General features: G+C 54.6%; 1 protein-coding gene across 4 annotated transcripts; it reads right to left on the bottom strand.

Annotated features, from left to right (window-relative positions):
- Positions 1-3187: 3187 nt before the first annotated feature.
- GPR4 (G protein-coupled receptor 4) lies at positions 3188-11654 on the bottom strand. 4 transcript variants are annotated; one of them, XM_046682962.1, is made up of 4 exons: positions 11597-11622; positions 10554-10833; positions 7077-7193; positions 3188-5236 (listed from the first exon to the last, which is right to left on the bottom strand). In XM_046682962.1, exon 4 carries the CDS (start codon positions 4407-4409, stop codon positions 3321-3323), a length of 1089 nt encoding a protein of 362 aa, XP_046538918.1. In that variant the 5' UTR covers positions 4410-5236; positions 7077-7193; positions 10554-10833; positions 11597-11622; the 3' UTR covers positions 3188-3320. The 4 variants fall into 4 exon arrangements, with proteins under 4 accessions (XP_046538918.1, XP_046538917.1, XP_046538920.1 ...); XM_046682961.1 differs by lacking the exon at positions 10554-10833 and having other exon boundaries at positions 11597-11654; XM_046682964.1 differs by lacking the exons at positions 10554-10833; positions 11597-11622 and adding an exon at positions 10059-10075.
- Positions 11655-18949: the final 7295 nt, after the last annotated feature.

The following is an 18949-nucleotide window of genomic DNA, read 5'->3' as shown; positions in this document are numbered from 1 at the left end:
AACGGCTGCTCGCGGGAGCGTTGATGGGTTCCCACGCCCGCTTCGGTTGATGTCACCGCGTTCCTTCGTGACGTCACGTACTTAGGTGGCTTCTCCGCCCAAAGGAGGCTCTTAAAATTAGCCCTGATTAGGGCTAACGAGTCCCAAATACACCTCCCCCCGCAGGTTAGAGAAGAAACTGGCCTTGTATCCTACAGACCTAGGTTGGAATCCCAGCTCCGCCCTTTACTTGCTGTGTGCTATTAGGCGAGTGACTTAACCTCTCTGGGCATCAGCATTCCCGTCTCCAAAATGGGAATCCTCACAGCCCTCCCCTTATGGAGTTGTTAGGAGGCTTGCCTGGGAATCTTGTACATAAAAACAGAGTGATCGAACTATGCCAAGTGCTTCGAATGGCGCCAGTCACGTGGTAAGCGCGCAATAAACAGCCCTTAATACTCTCCAGATCTTAGTGTTATTATTGCTGCCTCCGGCGTGAGAGCGCACGTCCTCTGCAGAGGCAGCTGACACCCCGAGGCCCGGAGGTGGGGCCGGGGGCTGACGCGAGTTCCCGCAGCCCGCAGAGGGGCTGATGCGACCGGGCCGGTTCTCAGGCGGCCCCACTTCCTCCCCTGGGGGCGAGGGTCCCTAGAGAGCCGGCTCGGGGAGGAGTTTAAGGATTCGTCCCAGACTGCCCTCCCTCCCCCGTCACCCGGCGGGGAGCAAGATCACGTAAACAAGGTCAGGGGCTGGCGGGGAGGAATTCCTGGACGGCGGAGTGGGAGGCAGAGGGAGAGGGAAGATGGGAGCCCCAGAGTGATGTGGAGCAGGGACCAGACGCCAGGACGCCTCCCTCGGCCCCCACTCTCACTCCCTGAGCATCCTCTGCCGCCTCCCCGGCCCTGGGGCACCTGCCTGTCTCCATCTGTGATGAGGACCATACTGGCAGGCGGGAACCCACATCTTCTAAATTCCCAAGGATGCTCGGATTCCGTAAAAACAACCCGTCCCCAGGACCCCAACTGAACCGAAGGGGTGAGGGAGCTCGGGGCCTCTTCAAGGTCCATCGTCCGCCTGGGACCAACCCCTCTCCCCATTGTGCAGACTGGCCCACTGAGGCCAGAGGATGAAAAGGATTTACAGAGTTCCAGGGGTGACCGGGACGGAGCGGAGGCTGGGGTTCCTGGAGTCCCAGCTCCGAGTCTTCTCCCTCCGACCCCTGGAGGTCTTAGCCCGGGACCCCCGGGACCCACTGGGGTGCTGAGGTGCCCTGTCATCGGCTCAGGAAACTTCCACACTCGGACGTGACTTTTTCGCTGTATCGTTCATGGCCGTCTCCTCAGCCCCTAGAACAGTGCCCGGCGCACAGTAGGTGCGCAATAAATACCTATTGCACGAATGGGAAGGAGCATTTGGTGGAGGGGTGGTGTGCAGGCTGTCATCTGAGTCTCCGAGGGGGCTGTGTTCAGAAAGGATCTGGCCCCCTACGTCTCCATCCCAGTGGCATCACGGCGATGGGACAGGGTGGGAAAATTACTAGCCCCCCTGGATCCCAGGCCCTCCTCCTGTCTCTCCCCCCAACACCAAAGCCCCAACTTCCCGCATCTCAGTAACCCCCCCTCCCGCAAAACCATTTTCCCGATTAAGTTAATTTTTTTCTCATTCCCCCTCCTCCCTCCTCTCCCTTTCTCTGAAAAGGGTTTCCGGAACCTCTCCTGGGGCAGGGGTGTGTGTGTGTAGGGGACCTTCACTTCTCATCGGGAGCTTGCAGCCTGATACCCCTGGGAAAGAAGGGGAGGGCGGGGACACTATCAGCCAGGACAGGCAGCCTTGGCCACTCTGGGGCGTGGGAACAGAGGCAGAGACAGGGAGGGGAGAGGGAGCTCAGGATGGCCCCAGCGCTGACTCACTGGCTGTGTGACCCTAGGCTGGTCACTTGGCCTCTCTGGTGACCGCCCTGGACTACGGCCTGGGATCATTCCCAGAGGTCCTTCCGGCTCAAGCCCACTCGTCACCCTTTTCCCAGGATGGGCAAGAGGCTCCTGTTATGTAATCCCACAGACCCTTGTGCTTCTTCCGTCATAGTATTCCTTCAAAATAAATCCCAAAGCTGACCACTGCTCCCTGCTCGCTCTGCCGCCCACGCCGGGTCCAGCGGCCAGCATCTCCCACGGGACTACTGCAGGCACCTCCCGGGGTCCCCACTTACGCCCTTACTTCCCATATTCTGTGCCCCACTCAGCAGCCAGCGGGATCCTGTGAACATTTAAGTCAAATCACATCCCTCCTCTGCCAAGAGCCCTCTCGCAGCCCCCCTTATCTCAGAGTACAAGGCAGAGTCCTCACCAGGACTTACGAAGCCCCAAAAGATCGGCCTCTGTCCCTTGCCAGACTCCCCTCCCACCCTCTCGCCCTCCCTCTGCTCCAGCCACACCGCTGGACTTGGCCGTCCCTCGGAATTCAGGCTCTGTCTTATACCAGGGCTTTGCACTGCTGTTCCCTCTGTGTGCAACGCTCTTCCCCCTGATCGGGGCCTGGACAGACTGTGGGCACAAATCTCTGTCAAACGAATGAATAAATATCCTTCCATTTGTCCTGAGCCCCCGTCCCCAGCCTGCCCAGCTCACAGCTGCTCCAGCCAGACTGCCCCGTCACCCTTCCCTTGGGTTCTGACTTTCTCTTCTTCCTCAGTCCTGACTTGGAGAGTGCTGTTTATCTAGGGACTCAGAATTGCTCCGTCATGCCCTCTCTCCCCATATCACCAGGAGCTTCCAAGGGCGAAAGTGATCACTCCACTCCCAGGGAATTTCTCCTTCCACTTTCCCCTTGAATCACAAAGAGATCCCCTTGTTGGAAATAATCCTTTTTTCTCTTTTTGTCTTTACCTTCTGGAAGCCAAATATTTGACTTAATTAACTGGTCCCCTCCTCCAGGAAGCCCTCCTTGACCTCCAGACTGGGGTCAGATGCCCGTTTGGGCTCCCCCAGTCCCTGAGCTGCCCTGTGTGAGCTCTGCCCACTCTGGGTCACGACCCCCTGGGGACAGATCTGTCTCCCTCATTGGAGTGGCAGCCCGTGAGGGCAGGGCCAGGGCTGTCACTCGTCACCTCCGTGTCACCGGCACCACCCGGCCCAGGGCTGGGTACAGTTCAGCTGAATTGTTAGGGGGTCATGGTGGAGGATGATGGTTGACCCGTGACACACCAACCTCACTGTTTTCCTATTTTTTATATTCTTATGAATATTAATATGGACTTATTTACATAAATTTGCATACACCAGCCCCAGAGGGAAGAGGGTGTGAGATGAGATTTGAGGAGGGGGCTCTGCGTGATCTGAGGTTCACTGTGCCGGCGGCAGCATCTTCAGCTGCACCTGGTCCCCCTGGGCCAGCGGAGCTGCCGCCCAGCCAGCCGCCACGGCCTTGGCCACATTGTTCCTCTTGGAAGCGAGTGGGGTCTCCAGGGTAAGGGAGGCGTTGGCCATCTCCTGGGGCTTGTCACTGGCCAGGAAGCGGATGAGGTTGTGCAGGGCGTTGGCCACGTCGCCGCGGGTGCCCTCGTTGACGAGGCAGTAGAGGATGGGGTCAGCCACGCAGTTGAGGCTGGTGAAGGCCAGCGAGCTGTGGTATGCGGAGAAGACACGCTCCTCGAAGCCGCAGTCCCAGGGGCGGCCCAGGTAGACGGCGCTGCGCGAGAGCAGGAGCACGTGGTAGGGCGCGAAGCAGACCAGCACGATGGCAATGAGGCTGAGGGCCAGCCGCTTGATCTTGGCCTTCTCCTGGCGCTCGGTGGACACGCTGACCCGCACGGCCCGCAGGATGCCACGGTAGGACAGCAGCATGAGGGCCCACGGGAAGAGGAAGCCCACAAAAACGCGGTAGAGGTTCATCCAGGCCACCCAGCCCTCCATGGGGAACTTCTCGAAGCAGAAGGTGTGGTTGTAGCGGTCCCGGAAGAGCTCGTCATGGAACAGGGGCGCCGAGTTGGCACCCAGCTCGGTGGCCCAGACCACGGAGCTCACGGCCACGGCCGTCTTGACACGGCGCAGGCGGGCAAACCGCAGCGGGTGGGCCACGGCCAGGTAGCGGTCCACAGAGATGCAGCACAGGAAGGCGATGCTGATGTAGATGTTGGTATAGAAGACGAACCCGAAGAGCTTGCAGGAGCCGGGGCCGTGGATCCAGTTGTCGTGGTGCAGGAAGTAGTCCACCCACAGCGGCAGCGTGCAGATGTACAGCAGGTCGGCGATGCTGAGGTTCATCAGGTACACGCCCAGCTCGTTGCGTTGCCGCACCTGGCGGTAGGCGGCCCACAGGGCCAGGCAGTTGGTGGGCAGCCCCACCCCGATGACAAAGATATAGAGGGACGGCGGGAAGAGGTGGTCCACACGTGAGTCCACATGGCAGCCCTCCCACGTGCGGTTGCCCATCCTCGGCACTGGGGCTTTCGAGGCACTTCCCCTGGCCCACGGGGGCTGTGGGGCCACGGGGGGCGGGAAGCCATCGGGCCCCCTGAGCCCCCTCCTTGGAGGCTCAGGGTAACATGGTGGGAGCTCCGAGGGGAAGAAATGAGATCGACCGAGAATCGTGGGCAAAGCGGGGCACGGAAGGTAGAGCTTGAGAGGGGAAAGTTGGAGGAGGGATAGAATTACAACAGGAGAGGTGTTTGGGGGGATGGCAGGATTAACAAAGAGCTTTGTCAAGGAGGTGTTTACAGACGCAATCAGAGCATAAATGACAGAGTATTGGGGTGACACAAAAATTGGCTGACGGGAATGTTTATAGATGAGATGGCGGCATCCGTGGGCAGTGGTGAGAGAAAGATTTTTGTAGTTGATATAGGAAGTAAGTGTAATGGTGGGGTGGAATGTCCTAGAAGACACATGAAATATATGGGATAGTGTTGAGCTAAGGCAGACTGTGGTTAGGGGGTGTTGAAAAGATCAGGCAAGGTGAATGGGGGTGCTGGTATCTCCTAGGACCCCAGTAAGAAATAGAGAGTAAGGTAACCAAAGAGAAGATTACAGAAAAAGGAGACGTCCTGTGGGGGGCGGCCAGAGAGGAAGGGCTTAGTCTGGGGATGTGGGAAGGGTTTTTAAGAAACAGGAAGGAGGTGAGTCAGGGTCAGATCAAAGGAAGGATAGGATGGAGGGGGATTTGAAGGGGGCAGGGGAGGGGCTCCAGCTTGGTCCTGGTGGGGACTGAGCAGTTGAGAAGAAGTGGCCACACTCACAACTCCAAGCTGGCTTGGCAGGGCCTGCGGGGAGAGAGGACAGCAATGATGGGGTCACGGACCGCCCCCTTTTCCCCACACCCCTCACCGTAACTCCTGTGGGCTGCAGGGGGTGGACAACCCAACGATGCCTGATTGAGCCCCACTCTAAGCAAGATCTCTGAAAACACAGATTTGAGGTGCTGGATGTATATTTTATCCCTCGTAGGTGTTAAAGACCCAACTCAGATTTTAGAACTCTCTTCCAGAAACCATGTAAAACTGGTACAAATATCATATCATGCTTTGGGAACTGCTAAACGAGGCTAACCCCATCAATTCACAGGCAAGGAGAAGGGGCCCAGAGAAGCTGGGTCACTTCCCTCAAGGACGCACAGCAAGGCTGTGACTGAACCTGGGCTGGGACCAGCTTCCCACTCCTCAACCCGGACACCCCTTTCTTGACAATGATGATGACAATGGTGATAATAGCTAAAGTTTATTGAGTCCTACTACATCTCAGACCCTGTTCTCAACACTGTTATGGGTATTAATTCATTAAAATTTCAAGGACCCCTTGAGGAAAGTACGTTATTTGCCCTATTCGACAAACTGAGGCACAGTGCGGTTCCGAGACCTGTCCAAGGTCCTGACGAGGGAAGAGGGAAAATCTCGGCTTTCGCCCCTTTTCTCCAGTCTGTGCATGTTTCCACCCAAGAATAAATGGACAGAGAAGGACCCTGGGCTGACAGCGGGGTCTGGGAGCCACAGCTGCCAGGGGGAAGGGAGGAGAGGAGGAGCTGCTGGACTCGATCAAGGTTGGGGAGCAGGGGGAGGCCCTGGGGTCAGCGCCTGCCGTCCCCTCCCTCAGGGACCACTCCCGTCATTGCCTCTTCTTACTCCCCTCTGGCTTCCCCGAGTGAGAACCTTGGGCCTGTCACCCCCTCGGTCCTGGGGAGACCTGAAATCACAGGGCAGCGGACGGTCATGGACCAAGCCCCTGACCACCGTCAGCCCCGGAGGAAAGGGAGCAAAGTCCTGAATCAGAGGCATCTTCGGATCCAGGGATTTGCACAGATTTCGTTTTTCAGGCTGTGAAAACTTTAAGAAACAAAACAAGATCTTCACTGGAAACCTCAACCAAGAAAGCCAAAAGGGAAAGCTGCTCTGTGCTCTGGATGAAATGAGGTGGGGGGAGGGAGGCCACCTCTGGAGAATCCCCAGGACAACGTTTGAAAACCACTGGTGGAGTCGATTGGACAGATGAGGAAGCTGAGGTCCAGAGAGAGGAAGGGATGAGCCCAAAGTCACACAGCAGGTCCTTGGGAACCCCCCAGATGCCTGAGCATCCTTCCACGGGGAAGACCTCTTGGCTCTGCCTACCTCCACAATAAATCCTGAATCCATGCATGTCTCCCTAAACCCCTGCCCCTGCCTGCTCTGTCCACCATCAGCGCTCGCTGGGACTCGTGCAGTAGCCTCCTTGCTGTTTTCCAGGCTGCCGCTCTGGCGTCCTTCAACTCACTTCCCCCATGGCAGCCAGAAAGATCTTTCTAACGTGGAAATCAGTTCTCGTTACTTCTCTCCTTGAAACCCTCCAATGGCTTGCCAATGGATTTGGGGTAAAAATCCCAGCTCCTTGCCCCAGGGGACAAGGTGCTGCCTGACTTTCTTGCCCACATGCCTCCCCCCTGCACCTAAGTAGGCTCAAGGTCAATGACCTTCTTTCCAGCTTCAAAACCTTTGCCCTACTGTACCCTCCACCTGGATGGCTCTTCCTGCGGATCTTCAGACCAGCTCCCTCATGTCCTTCACTTCCTCACAGAGGCCCTCCCTACCCAGAGTCCCACCCCCCCGCCCCCCACTCCCGGGGCTCTCTCCTCACCTCGTATCTTGCTTTTGTCTGTCTGTCTGTCTAGAGTGGACGTTCCAGGAAGGCAAGGACCTCGTGTTTACAGCTGTATCCCCAGCATACAGTAGGCGCTCAATAAATGACTGTGGACTGAAGGAACACGCGTTGGTCAGCCCATCCCCCAAGGCAGGCTCCCTCTCCCCTTGAGGCAGCACCCCCACCCCCCCATCCCCCACTTCAGGCTCAGATAAATCCCTGCGGGGTCCCAGGGAAAAAGTGAAAAGGGCAGAATCTATCCGCTCCATAATTGACTTTGAAAGGTCAGGGCTGAGTCCTGCTTAGTAAGTCCTACCCCCTGTGGGGTCCTCTGTGGCAGAGCGGCTGCCCCCATCCCAGACTCCCAGACAGAGGCTGCTGGATCCTGTGGGGACGGGGCAGAGGGAGCTTGCTCCTGGTCGGAACAGTGCAATCCAGTCCTTCCCTTCGAATCGAACTCTCCCCCTCACAACCCGACCAAGTCGCTCAACACCCCTGTCTCCCCTCTCTCTTCCCCTCAGTCTCCTCTGACCCTCGGTCTCCTCCTCTGTCTGCCTTTGGTCTCCCCATCCTCCTGTAACTCTGAGGAAATTCCTTCTCCTTCAGGAGCCTCAGTTTCCCCTCCTGACAGAACTTTTATGCGGGTCACATCACAGATAGGAAAAGCCTTGGTAGAACATGTGACCATCTATAAAGCGTGCAGTATTTGAACAATTATCATTGTTCCATGGGAACGGGGGAGCTGAGACAAGAAAGGAACCAGGAATGGGAGGATGCACTAAGAGCTGGGAGCTCCCTTTGCCCCACCCTCTCAGACCGTCTGGGTTCAGCTGAGGCTGGAGCCGGTCCACAGGCAGGGGACTTATTTCCCGCAGCCAGAGGAAATACACTTCCCATTACTAATTTCCTCAAGGTGGAACCAGTGGGGCGCTCACCCCTCCCTCCTCCCGCTCCTCCTCCTCAACCCACCTGCTTCCTGGGGGTGCTGGGCATGGGGGGAACTCAGACAAGCCCTCTCTTCTCCCCCACCTAAGTTCTGCCCACCATCAAACCCCCAAAAGAGAGCCCAGAACGGCAGACCCTCAGAATTCCACAAGGCAACAGGCCCATGTGCAACAACGGGGGGTGCGAGGCTATTTCTGACCTCTTCCGGGTACAGATGGGGAAACTGAGGCTCAGAGCGGCAAGGCAGTTGTCTGAGTCACACGATGTGCCAAGACTGGGCAGATCTCCCCTCGTTCTTAACTGAAGGGTTGCCCCTTCCCTGAATGGTTTCTCTCCTCACGCCCTGCCCTCCTGTAATTTTTCTCAGGTCTCTCTGGGGTCCTCGGCCCCACTTTGAGAATCTGCTGAAAGATACACAGACTTTCTCACCACAGAAAAGAAAGTGACCTCGGTGTCTCGCGTGCCCCTCCATCACCTGACTCCCTGGCCCAGCCCCCTGGGGTCAGGACCTTCTCGACTTGAGGTGTAAGTTGCCTCCCTTACTCAGGCTTTCTTACCCCCAAATCTCACAGCCCCACAAGAAGCCAGCCTCCGGTCCCACAAGCCCCCTCTTTGGTCCCCACTGGCCCCTCCTAGAGGAGCAGGGGAGAGAGATAAGCCCGACTGTGACGCGATAGGGGGGCGGACAGGAAGCACTGGTCATGCCACAGCCCCAACTTGATGCCTCAGCTGCTCAGGCCAGATAAGTCCCTGTGCCCTACCGGCCAACCCGAAATCCAGCAAGACTGAAGGATGGGGTGGCATTAAGAGGACAAGAGGGGGAGAGGATGCAGCCTCCCACCTCCCCCGCTGCCCTCGGCTCACTCACCAGCCTCATCCTAGAAGCCACCAGGCTGCCTCCCCCCGCCCCCCACATCCCTCCTCTGCGGCCTCCTGCTTCCCCCCCTCCCCTGGCAGCCCCGGGGGACCGGCCAGCTCCGGTCTGCTCATTAGGGGACGAAATGTGATCACCACGCCTCGCTCCCCACCTGGTGCCCTGGCGGCTGGCGGAAACCAGGGGGCAGCCAGGCCACGCTGACCACCCTTCTGGGCCTCAGTTTCCCCATTTCCACCAAATGGGTCCCCAAGGCCCCCACACACCACACCACCTAGAAGGGACAGCAGAGTCGTCTGACTCTTTCCCCCGATGTTCTAGATTCTATTCTCTCTGGGTTCTATTGTTAGTCCGGTTCATGGTTTACTGTGCTATTCTTATAACCTTCCAGAGCTTTACCTCCCTTCCATTCTATTATGATTATCACCGCGGCTTCCCAGGCCCTTACCCTTCTAAGTTTCCAATATTCCAAGCGTCTCCCATCCCAAGAATCTCAAGTTCTATTGTTAGAACGCTCTAGGATTTTTTTTTTAAACATTCTGCGACTTTCATAATCTATTATTAAACACTCGGTGATTATTATCTTTGCCCAGCAAACGCGAAGATGTGTTTCCCTTTTCTTTTTTACACAAATGGGAACGTGCTCTCCAGATGGTGGACCTCACTTCCTTTTTTGCCCCCCTTCTCTGTTCTGTCTTTTTAACATTCCAGCAGCCTGAAATTCTGGGAGTGTGCGGAATTCCAAGACACTAAGGATTCGCAGGGGGTGGCGGTGGGGGTTAGAAGCCACTTGCCCCTAGACCCTAAATTCTCACCGCCTGGGGGGGGGGGCCACTAGGAGCTCAGGCTTCCTCCTTACCCCTTGCCCAGGGTGTCCTGCCTCATCCCTCCCCACTCGCTCACACCAGCTGAGTTATTATTTGTCTAGACACAAACCAAATTATAGGGCCCGTCCCGCGGGAGCAGTGGGCTTCCCGGGGAGGGCCAGGAGACAGAGGCAGGCGGGTGTTAACCCCTGCCCCCCTCTTCTCTGAAACCCCGCCCCTTCCACCCAAACCAACTCTTGTCCCCTCTCCCTCCCCACCACCATGGCTTTCGAAATATTTTCTCTTCTCTGCCACTAAAACGCTCCCTCCTGGATTCCAGCCATCCATACTCACCCCGGCATTCTTCCCTCTTCCCTGTGAAGACCTCTTTTCCCAAATTAATCTGACTTAGTGGCAGCCAAAGAAGGCAGGTCTGTGGATTGGGGCTTCCGTGGAACTGGAGTTCCAATCCTCCGCCTGGCACTGACTCGCTGTGGGGACTTCTGCTCTTGGGCCTCAGTTTCCCCATCTGTAAAATGGGGGCTTGGCCCAGATGGCTGCGAAAGCCCTTCTGAGCTCACAACTGGGAATGCTGAAAACTGCCAAGGTCCCAAAACTCAGCTTTTTGGATTGAAGGATTCAAATATCCTCACGACTTTGATTGGAAGGTTGGGGCATTTCCAGTCCTCCCACCGGATCATTCTCACGGTCTGGGTCCTTCCATTCATAGACTTCACATTCAAGGGTTCTTCATTATATGGTCCCCAGAGTTCAAGAACCCCTCATCTGTCTCTCTTATCTCCTCCTACTGGACCCCCCTCCCAGAAAGGAAAACCTCCCCATCCTCACCCCAAATCTGAGGTCGAATTCATCCACAGAGACGGAGCTGGGTGGGAGTGCCCTCTTGGTGGGTTCAGGAGGAGTAAGGCTGGTGGTGGTGGGCCCCGGAGGGGGAGTTGAAGGATGTGGCCCCATCATCTCCATTGGTGCCCAAAAGCAAACCCCCCAGCACACATCCTGCCTCAGCACACAACACACATCCCGCAACCAACGCCTCATAGAAATTCCAGAGTGGTCCCTCAGTCTGGTTTGCTGGGGGAGAGGTCCAGTTCAAGGAGGGGGGACGAGGCTGAGGAAGGAAGGAGTTAATGGTGACCCAGCCAAATCCTGGAAGGGAGGAAGTGGGGAAGGAAGTCCACCCCCCAGCCAGGAATTCCTGAAATTGGAGGGTGGGGTGGGTGGGACGTCAGGAGCAGAGGGGTGACTATGTGAAAGGGGCGCTGGGGTCACAGTGTCACTCGGAGTCCACCTGCCCCAGGTGGCAACCTTACTGCCCCCTGGCCCGCTCCCCAGCAGCTCCTCAGCCCGGGTGAAAGCTCTGCAGATGCCCGAGGGTTTGGAATGAGATGAGGACAGAGTGAAGCAGCCAGGAGCCGGTCTGAGAGACAGAGACAGAGAAATACGGAGAGAGGCAGAGAGGCAGGAGGAGAAAGCGCAGAGAAATGCACAGAGACAGGGAGATGTGGAGATGGAGGCAGAGAGATCCAGAGAGACTGGGAGTTCCTCAAGAGATGGGGATAGAGGCCATCAGAGACAGACAAGGGATGCAGAGACAAGAGAGAGACAGACAGCGATAGACAGAGAGAGAACGGCAGAGAGAAAGACAGAGACGCCCAGAGACGTAGAAGGAGAGACACACCCAGAGAAGGGAGAGGGACCACAGAGACAGAGACATCAGAGACAAGGGGAGAGATGGAGACAGACCCAGAGACGAAGTCAGCCGCGGAGACACTGGGAGAGCCAGCCCCGGAGAGGGGCGGGGACGAGACAGCGGGGGAGACTGAGGCAGCGACGCGAGGACGCAAAGCCGCCGAGGGGGGGCGGGCGCCTACCTGCGCGCGGCTGGACGGGGCGGGCGGCGGTGCCTCTCTCGGTGGCGGCGGGGTCCGGCTCGACGGCGGCGCAGGGACCCGGCGGCGACTCCTCCGCCCCCGGCCTGAGCTGCCCGCCGAGGCCCCGCCCCGGCCAGGCCCGCCCCCGTTAACCCTCCTCTGTCGCTCCCCTTTTACCCCTTAAGCCTTCACCCCGATAAAGGCCTCCAGCGCTGGGGAACCTCACCTGCGGCTGGAACATCCCCCCCACCCGTCCAGGTCCCCAGCCTGGGGGCCCCCATCTCATTAACCCCTTTTGTTACCAGCCTCCAACCCCACACCGCCAGCTTGATCAGGCTCTGGGCTATGGGGGTAGGGGGCTCCCCTATTCACCCTCCCCGAGTTGAGCCATTTCTTCCCTTGGAGACCCCAATAAGTCGTTAACATTCTGGTCACCGCATGCCCCCCGCCCCCAAGGGAGAGAACAAAGAGGTCCCTTAAGTCCCCTCTCCTAGGGTCGGGGCCGCCCCTGGAAGGAGCCCTGGGACTTGCAGTTCTAGCCCAGCCTCTTGGCCCAATCTTAGGCTACTGACCTCTCTGTGCCTCAGTTTCCTCTTCTGTCCATGCGGTCCCTCATAGTCCCTTTGTCATGGGGATATCATTTCAAGGTGTCAATATGATCAAGTCTGTAAAACATGGCCCTCCCTGAAATTTCACTTATTTTTTCTAACGATCTGTCTCCCCACTAGGAGGAGTGTCATTTTTGCATCTGGTTGTTTACTGCCGTGTGTCCGTTGCCTGGAGGACCACCGTGCACACGATAGGTGTGCAATACACATTATTTTCAGGGAAGGAATACACGACTGGTTGAGTGCTCTAGAAATATTTGATTGTTTTTATGATGATCATCACCCCCTTCATAAATCGGTCAGGAGAATTCATTCTTGGTCAAAGCACTTCGGACAGACCCGGCACGTAGCACTCAAAAATGACGGCTATTGGGTTTGCAAATTCTTTCTTGTTTGTTTATTTTTTTGATAAAAATAAAAATGCCCCGATCCTAAGGGAATGGGACAATGAGTTGTGACAAACAGATACAGCCACGTGACGAAGCACCCAAATCAAGACGTGGCCCGTTTCCATCACCCAGGAGCGTTGTTCTTTCCCTCTTTCCAGGCAATACTCACACTCTCCACCCTCTGAGGCAGCTCCCTGCTTTCTTTTTCCACCAGAGATTAGTGTAGCTTGTTCTAGAACTTCATCTAAATGAAGTGATACAGTTTGTTTTTTTTTTAAAGGTAGCTATTATTATAATCATTTGCTGTGTGGCCTCCAACAAGTGAATTCACCTCTCTGATCCATATTACCCAGTTCCTCTCAGGGCTCTTGAGGGAAACAGAAAGTGAGAGTTAATCAAGGACTTGTAACCTCCAACACACACTGGATTAAAGGCTCTCTCCTTCCACCCTCCCTCAAGTCAGGGACAGCTCCAAGAGAAATGTCCAGAAGGCTGCAGCCCCTGCCCACAGATATCCCCATATATATCCTATCAGCTTCCAGACAAGCTCCACAGAGCCCTCCTCTCAGCCCCTTGGCCGGCCCAAGCTTCTCTTAAAGAGAAATTCTGGGCCCACTGGTGGGCGAGGGTCCCCTTCTCTCCTGGGCTCGCCCTAAGTTTACGCTTAGGGGTCCTGGCAGGCAGCAGGTGCCACTTAAAGAGTTTACGTGGGAGCTTTTAGGAAGGGACATTTTAGAGGGGATAGGCAGGGCGAAGGACCCCACAAAGTATGGGGTGGCGCCAGGGGACCAGCGTGTGTGTGAGCCAAACCATTATCACCCTTTGAGCAGAAAGCGGGAGGGGAGCCCGGAGGAGCTGGAGCTGGAGGGAGAGGAAGGGGCCACGGCCAGAGGGCAGGGGTGCAGGGCGGGGCCCCACCTCTCTCCTCCCACCCGAGAATTTTCCATCACTGCCTCTAATTGGCAGGATTCGAGCAGAAGACCGAGGACCAGGGGCCCCCGAGGATGGAGTCCGCACAGGGCAGCCTCCCAGGGCCCCGAGCAGGAGGAGAAGGGCTGAGGCTGACCCCGGGGGCACGTGGAGAATCACCAGCACACTTCCATAGAATTTTCTAGGCTCCTTTTTCCATGCAGGTCTGAGGCTGGGCACAAGGGGGCGACAGAGCACCAAGAGACGCAATGAAAAGGATGCTCCCACAGCGCCGGCCACTTCCCCAGAACTCGGACAGTCTGAAGGGTCAAAAGGGCGGTAGGGGGGCGGACAGGAAAGGAGACTTTGATCCCAGAACAGAAGAAAACCGGCCTGTGAAACGTGGGGATCTGGAGGGGTGATGTGGTTGCTGGGCGGTGCCGGCTGAATAGGAGTTCCGCAGGTGGACAAGTTCAGAAAGGGTGAACCAGCGGGGAGGAAACAGCGTGTGCAGAGGCGCAAAGGCATGCAATGTCACACAGAAGGATAAATACTGGTGATTCAAATGGCTGGAGATCAGAGGCAGGCACAGAAGAGGATGCTGGCTAAAAAGGCGGAGGATCAGAAATGATTGCAAAATAAGGCCGGCTAACATTTAATGACCGCTGACTACATTCCAGGCACTGTTGTAAGCATTTTATGCGAATATCTCGTTTCATCCTCAAAGTAACCCTTTAGAGAAGTCCTGTTTTGCAGATAAGGACACTGAGGCACAGAAGAGGAAGTGGAAATGCTGGAATCCCAGCAGTGGGGCCCCAGTTATACCACTTTCCAGGGTGGGAAATGGGGGCCTAAGGAATTTAATCTTTGACCCCCTTCCTTTAACGCACTTTCAACTGTTTCCAACACACCCACATATCACTCTAATATTCAATCAACAAACCGTCCCCGAGCCCCTGCTTCTGTACCTGGCCCTGGGTTGTCAGTGTTGGAGACACAGCAGTGACCAGCCGTGGAGAACAGCCGTGGCCCTTTCCTCCCAGGGCTGGCAGTCAGTGATGGGGGTACAGTGACACCCCAGAGTGGTCAAGGCTGGCACTGGGGACAAGAGGACTGCTGGAGCCCAGAGGGGACTTTGTTGCATTTTCTCAGGAGAATAGGAGGAAGGAGGGAGCAGAAAACTGTCAGAACTTCCACCTGGAACACTCCCTTCACTTTACCTGGCTCATTTCTTACTCATCCTTCAATGTTCCAGTCTATTGTCCCCTCCAGGAAGCCCTCCTGGGTGCCCCCTTGATTTTCCTCTGCCCTGTCAGGGTCATCATTGTCTGAGGATGGGTCTGCCTCCCCCACTGGACTGTGAGTCCCTTGAAGTCAGGGCCGGGGTTGTCTCTGTTACCACCGTGCCCAGGCACTGGCCTACCATAAAATGCTCCTTCCATATGTTGAATTCATTCATTCATTCATTCACTAATCAACATACATATTTGTTGAGCATTTACTTTATGCCAGACACTGTGCTGGGCACAGGGGATACAATCTTGGAAAGTTAAAACCCTCACCTTCATGGGCAATTGATTAGCGAATGAGTGACTTCTGGTCACATTAATTGAGATCTCTGGCCACAAACGTGGAGGGGATAGAACCCTTTGACATGACTGAATACCCTCCCCTTCTTAGAATTTCCTGTTTGGCTCTCGGGGCTTCATTTCTGATGGTTGGAGAGTTACAGCTTACACAGCTGTTCCTGGACACTCGTGGCCCATCCTCCTTGCTGGCTAATGGGGGGTTCACAGGTTTCTCCTGCTATAATTTTTCCCTCCCTTGGGAAGAGATGCGCTTGATAAGTTGTCCTTCTGAAATCGCAAGTCTCTGAGCTTCCCATCTCAAGAGATCATCTGTAGAGTTGAGACAAGGAAAGGAAACACAAGCGTGTAACGTTCTACAAAATTCTTGTGTATTGGTCTGTCCGGAAAAATACTACATGTTTGCTCCCTTATGCTATTTCTCTTAGCGCGCTGCCTCTCAAAGTGCGGTCCTCGAGGCATCAGCATCACTGAGAACTCTGGAAATGCGAATTCTCACGCCCCACCCCAGACTCACTGAATGAGAAACACTGGATGTGGGGTCAGGTGGAGCTGCCTTTTCATTAGAACAATGCCTGCAGGTGATTCTAACGCTCCTTCCAGTTTGAGAACTACTGAACTAGAGAATAGGGAAAAAAAACTCAGTGCCTGAAACATAAAAAAAAAAAGGCGAGGGGAGCCACCGCTCAGTGGTTGAGTATGCGTCCTCGACTTCGGTGGCCTGGGGTTTGTGGGTTTGTATCCCGGGTGCAAACCTATACACACCGCTCATCAAGCCACGCTGTGGCAGCGTCCCACATACAAAATAGACAAAGATTGGCACAGATGTTAGCTCAGGGCCAATCTTCCTCACAAAAAAATACAAAGAAAAAATAAACCTCTCTCTTTCTCTGTGTTTATATATATGTATCATACACGCACACACACATCCTCCTGGTTCTGTTTGCCTGGGATTTTCTCTAATACCTCAAAACTGAAGCTGGCGGCTACCACGCAGGATATCCTATCATTAATATAAGGTCTCCTTTAGGATATAGTCCACTACCTGAGCTAAAATCAGCCCAGATGGCAGAACTTATGGCACTTATTAGGGCTTGTCAACTAGCCAAAGACCAGAGAACAAATATATCTACAGACGGTGGCTATGCTTGAGGATACGCTGGAAAGAAAAGGGAGTTTCTAACCTCTTCTGGAATCTCCATTAAAAAAAACCCCACACACGTGATAAAATTGCATTGAACTGCGCGCGCACACACCCACACAAACCACAACATGTAAAACCAGTGACGTGAGTAAGGTCTGCAGACTTGCCAGTGTCCCTTTCTTAGTCTGGGTATTGTACTATAGCTGTACAAGATGTTACCACTGGGGGGAGCTGGATGAAGGGTACGGGGGACCTCTCCATACTCCTTGGCAACTTGCTCTGAGTCTATCACCATTTCAAAGTTGTGTAAATAAAACCACAGTTTCCTCGAAAGAGTTAAACATAGAATTACCCCATGGCCCAGCAATTCCACTCCCAGGTATGTGCCCGAGAGAAGTGAGCACGCATGTCTGGCACAGAGCCTTGTACGAGAATGTTCACAGCAGCATTATTCACAGTAACAGAAGGTGGATACAACCCAAATTTCCATCAAGGGATCAATGGATGACACCCAACCATGAGTGATAAGAAATCAATTGGTTATTGTTTTAAGCCATTTGTCATGGAGTGGTTTGGTCCTGAAGCAACAGATAATGGGAACAGGAATCGTTAGACTCTCGGAAGCATTGTCACCCACCCTGACACGCACGTGCGGAGGTGGCTGGCACCCTCCATCTCCGGCTCCACATTTTCCCACCCTCTTTCCTTTGGGGGAACTCCCCCGCCCACTCAGAGAGGTGGAGGAGGGGCTGTCAGTCCCAGAAATGGTACCCTAACCAGAAGGGCGGGCAGGTCACCCAGGCCGGCCAATCAGATGACCCCATTTCCTGGGCCACAGAGATTGGTTCAAGGGTGGCCACGTGATCCAAGCTGAGCCAATCAGATTCCTCCTGGAGACACTTGAGGGCTAGGGGAGAAAGGCATCCTCTTGCTTTGATGTTACCACGTGGCCAGGCGGAATGCTTGCGACTGTGGCGTCTGTGTTCTGAATCGTGTAAAAATGATCAGCTAACGTTTATAGAGAGCTTGTTAAGTGCCAGGCACCGTCCTAAGTGCTTTTGCATATACTTAAGTCATTCCGTTTTCACGGTACTCCTATGAGGGAGGTGCTATTAACTTCTACTTTATACATGGGGAAACTGAGGCTAAGAAACTCGCTCACAGGGAGAAGCCAGACCCAAAAGAGTTCATAATCTATGATTCCATCTATTTAAAGCAAAAGTGGGCAAGCCACCACTGTGGGCCAAATCCTGTCTACAGCCTGTCTTTGTATGGCAGCTGAGCTAAGATGGTTTTACATTCTGAAGTGGCCCAACAGAAATCAAGACACCAGTATTTTGTGACACTGTGAAAATGAGAAATTCAAATTTCAGTGTCCATAAATAGTTTTATTGGAACACAAGCTCATTTTCATATGCTTACGGTTGCTTTCACATGACAACGTCAAAGTCCGTTGGGGACAGAGACTGGGTGGCTCACAAAGGCTAAAATATTTACTGACTCTTTACAAAAAGTTTGCCCACCTGTGATTTAAAGTACAAAAATGGATAAAACCATTCTGTGGGGTGAGAAGTAAGGGTAGTGGCTACTGTGGGGCCCAATGACTGGGAGGGGTCACAAAGGGGCTTTTGGCGGGGGCTAGGATATTCTGTTTCTCCATCTGGGAGCTGGCTGCGTGGATGGGGTCTGTGTGAATTCAGCAGATTATACATTTACGATGAGTGTACTTCTCTGCATCTATGTTAAATATCAATAAAAAGTTAAAGTTAAAAATTTGCTCAAGGTTACAGATACTAAGTTGAGAAATCCCCAAGAAGAGGACCCCGATGACCACGTGTGAGCCCCCTGAATCCAGCAGGGCCCCTCCTGCACTTCCTAGTTCCACGACCTGCAAGTTCTTTTTGTTTAGGCTGGATGGAGCTGGGTTTCTGTCTCTTGCTACCCAGATCCTCATACTCCATCTCCCAGCTGTCTATTGTGTCATCAGCCCACTTCTCCGAAAACTTTCCTTGCCCTCTTTCAACCTTGTGGTTCAGGTGAAGGTTTCCATCTTTTTACGTGATCCCATCTCCCTGGCCACCATCATTGGTCCAGGGCTGGTCTTCACCCAAGTGGAGCCAATCACAGGAGACCAACCAGCAGGACAAGTTGATTGATGTGCAGATGGATCAATCACAGCCCTTCCCCGGGATTTTTTTTTTTTTTTGAGGAAGATTAGCCCTGAGCTAACTACTACCAGTCCTCCTCTTTTTTGCTGAGGAAGACTGGCCCTGAGCTAACATCCATGCCCATCTTCCTCTACTTTATATGTGGGACACCTACCACAGCATGGTGTGCCAAGTGGTGCCATGTCCGCACGCGGGATACCGAGAAGCAGAATGTGTGAACTGAACCGCTGCGCCACCAGGCCAGCCCCTTCCCTGGGATTTTTGAACTGGGGGCCGAAGGCTGGTTGATATGAGCTTTGAAGCTGCTGGGCGCCATGTTTCTGTGGTGTGGAGAATGAAGGCTGGTCCCTGAGAAAAATGCTGACTTGCAGAAGGTCAGAGAAGGTATAGAGGACCCTGGCTGCCCTCAAAACCTTGGTTCGATGGCCCTGAAGCCCAGAGACACGTCTATCCTTCCTTGTTTGGCAAAGTGGGCCAATTTAGTTCTCTTTTGGCCTAAGTTCCAGCAAACTTGGTTTCTGTCAAGCTTAAAGACCAACAAAGACCTAA

This window comes from Equus quagga, chromosome 13 (assembly GCF_021613505.1).
Source record: "Equus quagga isolate Etosha38 chromosome 13, UCLA_HA_Equagga_1.0, whole genome shotgun sequence".
Classification (NCBI taxonomy): domain Eukaryota; kingdom Metazoa; phylum Chordata; class Mammalia; order Perissodactyla; family Equidae; genus Equus; species Equus quagga.
This window is presented reverse-complemented; position numbering and strand designations above follow the sequence as displayed.